General features: G+C 52.7%; 1 protein-coding gene across 1 annotated transcript in view; it reads left to right on the forward strand.

Annotated features, from left to right (window-relative positions):
• Nucleotides 1-3,238, forward strand: part of GRIN2D (glutamate ionotropic receptor NMDA type subunit 2D) — a 48,796-nt gene that overhangs the window by 17,181 nt on the left and 28,377 nt on the right. Inside the window, exon 10 of the mRNA XM_021711718.1 lies at nt 239-392. Within this exon, the coding sequence (XP_021567393.1) occupies nt 239-392 (154 nt within the window). The remainder of the gene's footprint in view (nt 1-238; nt 393-3,238) is intronic.

A 3,238-nucleotide genomic window follows, 5' to 3' on the forward strand; every position in this document is an offset into this window, starting at 1 on the left:
GAACTGGATGGGAGCCGGGAGGTAGGGCGAGGGGCTGTCTCTTCCCAGTCCTGTTCCCCGTCTCTCACCTCCACCTTTCCCTGCCCCACTCCGCGTCCCCCTCTTCCCCCACCCCACCATCCCTCTTAGCCCTCTCTCTCGCCCTGTCACTGGTCTCCTCCCGGGGGCCGGTCTTTGCCCTCCGTCAGTCTATCCGCCTGAGCCGGGTTCGCTTGCCCACTCCTCACCCCTACCCCAGGTGTTCTACCAGCGCGCAGACATGGCCATCGGCTCCCTCACCATCAACGAGGAGCGCTCAGAGATCGTGGACTTCTCCGTCCCCTTCGTGGAGACGGGCATCAGCGTCATGGTGGCGCGCAGCAATGGCACCGTGTCGCCCTCGGCCTTCCTCGGTGAGCTGGTGTCCAAGGACAGGGAGCCAGACCTGGGCAAAGCTGGAGCAGCTGGCCCCAGCCGTGTGGATCCTGGGGCGGATGGGGAAGCAGAAAATCTGAGTTCCCATCCCGGTATCCTCTGTGCTGGCCTTGGGACTCCGGTGAAGTGACATCACTTTTGAACCTCAGTTTCCTAACTTGCAAGATGGAAGAAGTAATGTCCCCTACCAGAAGGCATTTTACAAGGAAGTTAAAGTCATCGGGAGCTCAAGTGTCTTTTTTTGCACCACCCTTCCAAGGCCCTGCACCTGGTTTCGTATTCATAATGTTGTATTTTCTTTTCTTTTTTTGAGTTGGAGTCTCACTCTGCCACCCAGGCTGGAGTGCAGTGGCATGCTCACAGCCACCCCAGCATCGACCTACTGGGCTCAGGTGATCCTTCTGCCTCAGCCTTCCAAGTAGCCGGAACTACAGGCATTTGCTAGCATGCCTGGCTAATTTTTTTTTATTGTAGAGATGAGGTCTCTCTAAGTTGTCCGGGCTGGTCTCGAACCCGTGGGCTCAGACAATCCACTCACCTCCACCTCCCAAGGTGCTGGGATTACAGGCTGAACCACCAAGCCCATATTCTTTTTTCTTAAAGAGAACCCTCCAAATTGTGTAAGCTTCTGGCCTCACAAAACCCAGAGAACAGTTCAGAGTGGGACTAGTGCTGGCACATCGTAAGTACTCAAGTCACCCATCAGTGTTTCTTGAGCACCTATTACGTGCCAGGTGCTGGATTCCACTCTGGGAACACAGTGGTGAATGAGGCAGACGCAACTCCCTGCCCTCTAGAGGCCCTCAGCCTCATGGGATAGACAGAAAATAAACTCAGAGGGGACACATGTCAGATGGTGATAAATACCATGAGAAATTAAGCCAGATTAAAGAGATGGAGCAGACCAGTCATGGTGACTTACTCCTGTAATCCCAGCACTTTGGAAGGCCAAGGCAGGAGGATTGCCTGAGCCCAGGAATTCAAGAGCAGCATGAGCAACATAGGGAGACTTCATCTCTACAAAATCAGCTGGGTATGGTGGCATGTGCCTGTAGTCCCAGCTACGCAGGAGGTCAAGGCTGCAATGAGCCATCATCCTGCCACTGTATCTAGCCTGGGCATGGGTGAGAGAGAGAGAGAGAGAGACAGGCAGACAGAGAGAGACAGGAATAGAGCTGGCTGACAAGAGAGGCCCCTGTGAGTAGGTGACCCAGACCTGCATAGATCTGACTGGAAAAGCATTCCAGGCAGAGGGAACAGCAAGGGCAAAAGTCCCAAGGTGTGAATGTGCATGGAGTGTTTTTGAACCAGCTGAAGACTGTGGGAGGTGAGGGCTGAAAGAGAACAAAGCAGATCTTGCGTGACCTTGGCCATGATGGAAGGAAGTTTGGGTTTTACCTTTACAGCAACGGCAAGGTTTTTAACGACAGAAGGTGGTGTGGGGACAGATGATCAGACTTAGGCTTTTAAAATATCCCACTAGTGGCTCCGTGAAAGCAAGAGGCTGGCAAGGAGGCTACTGAAGGGGTCCATGCCAGAGGAAGAATGGGGATGTCAATTAGAAAGTGGCAGAGGGCATGAGACAAGTACATAGACTCGGGGTGTGAATAGGAAGCTGCCACCAGATGGGCTGATGACTTTGAGGTAGATTGGGTAGAGGTTCCATTTCCTGAGCTGGAGAAGACAGAGGAGACAAGCACATCAGGCCAAGGGTGACAGTTCCTGTCAGTTCCCACTTGCTCTCTAAAGTCTGAGCAAAGCTCCTGGGAGAGGGGAGGGGCAGGGGCTGGAAGGAGACGTGTCCCTCCTTCTGTGTTTTGTTTTCTGTGTATTTCCCCAGCAGAGTCTCCTGTGTCCTCCTCTTTACACCAAGGTCCCTGCAGGGCATGCTGAGAAGCACCACGTGGGGTCCCTGTTCTCGGAAGCACATAGCAGGGAGTGACAAGGTCCTATTAATACCCCCACCAAGTTGCCCAGCAGAGATGACAGACATGTGCCCAGATGCCACAGTGACAGTCCGGGGTGCTGGCCTTGATGTGACAGGGGCAGTCCTGGTAGTTCATACTTGGCCCTGGGAAGTTGAATCCCCTGGTTTTAATCTCAGGGAAACAGTGATTCTGGTTGATTGTCAGTGAGCTCACAGGGATAACACAGTTACTGAATATGAAGAGGGGAAACATGAATGGGAGGTTGTCTGATGGACAGATCTCAGTGGCACCTCTGTCTTTTGGGTGGGAGAGCCCAGGAGATGAGTCAGAAAGGGTGTGGCTCGCTTGGGCAACTGTGAGTTCTGAGGATTTAGAGCAGAGGTCCCCAACTCCCAGGCAGCACAGCAGGAAGTGAGCAGCAGGGGAGAGAATGAGAAGAGAAGCTTCATCTGTATTGACAGATGCTCCCCATCGCTCACATTACTGCCTGAGCTCTGTCTTCTGTCAGATCAGCAGCAGCATTAGATTCTCACAGGAGTGTGAACCCTATTGTGAACTGCATATGTGAGGGATCTAGATTGCATGCTCCTTGTGAGAATCTAATGCCTGATGATCTGAGGTAGAGCTGAGGTGGTGGTGCTAGTGTGGGGAGCAGCTGCAAATACAGATTAACATTAGCAGTGAGATTTGACTGCACAGAGACCATAATAAATCAGTTGCTTGCAGACTCATATCAAAACCCTATCAGTGAGTGGCAAGTGAGTCGATGTTCTTCAATTGTACAACTGCATTTGATGGCAGACTTTTAATTTTTGAGTTGGAGTCTCACTCTGTCACCCAGACTGGAGTGCAGTGGCCACTCCCGGCCACTGCAGCCTTGACCTGCTGGGCTCCGG

The sequence above is a fragment of the Carlito syrichta genome, unplaced genomic scaffold (genome assembly GCF_000164805.1).
Source record: "Carlito syrichta isolate Samal-C Ts95f unplaced genomic scaffold, Tarsius_syrichta-2.0.1 Scaffold85413, whole genome shotgun sequence".
Taxonomy (NCBI): Eukaryota; Metazoa; Chordata; class Mammalia; order Primates; family Tarsiidae; genus Carlito; species Carlito syrichta.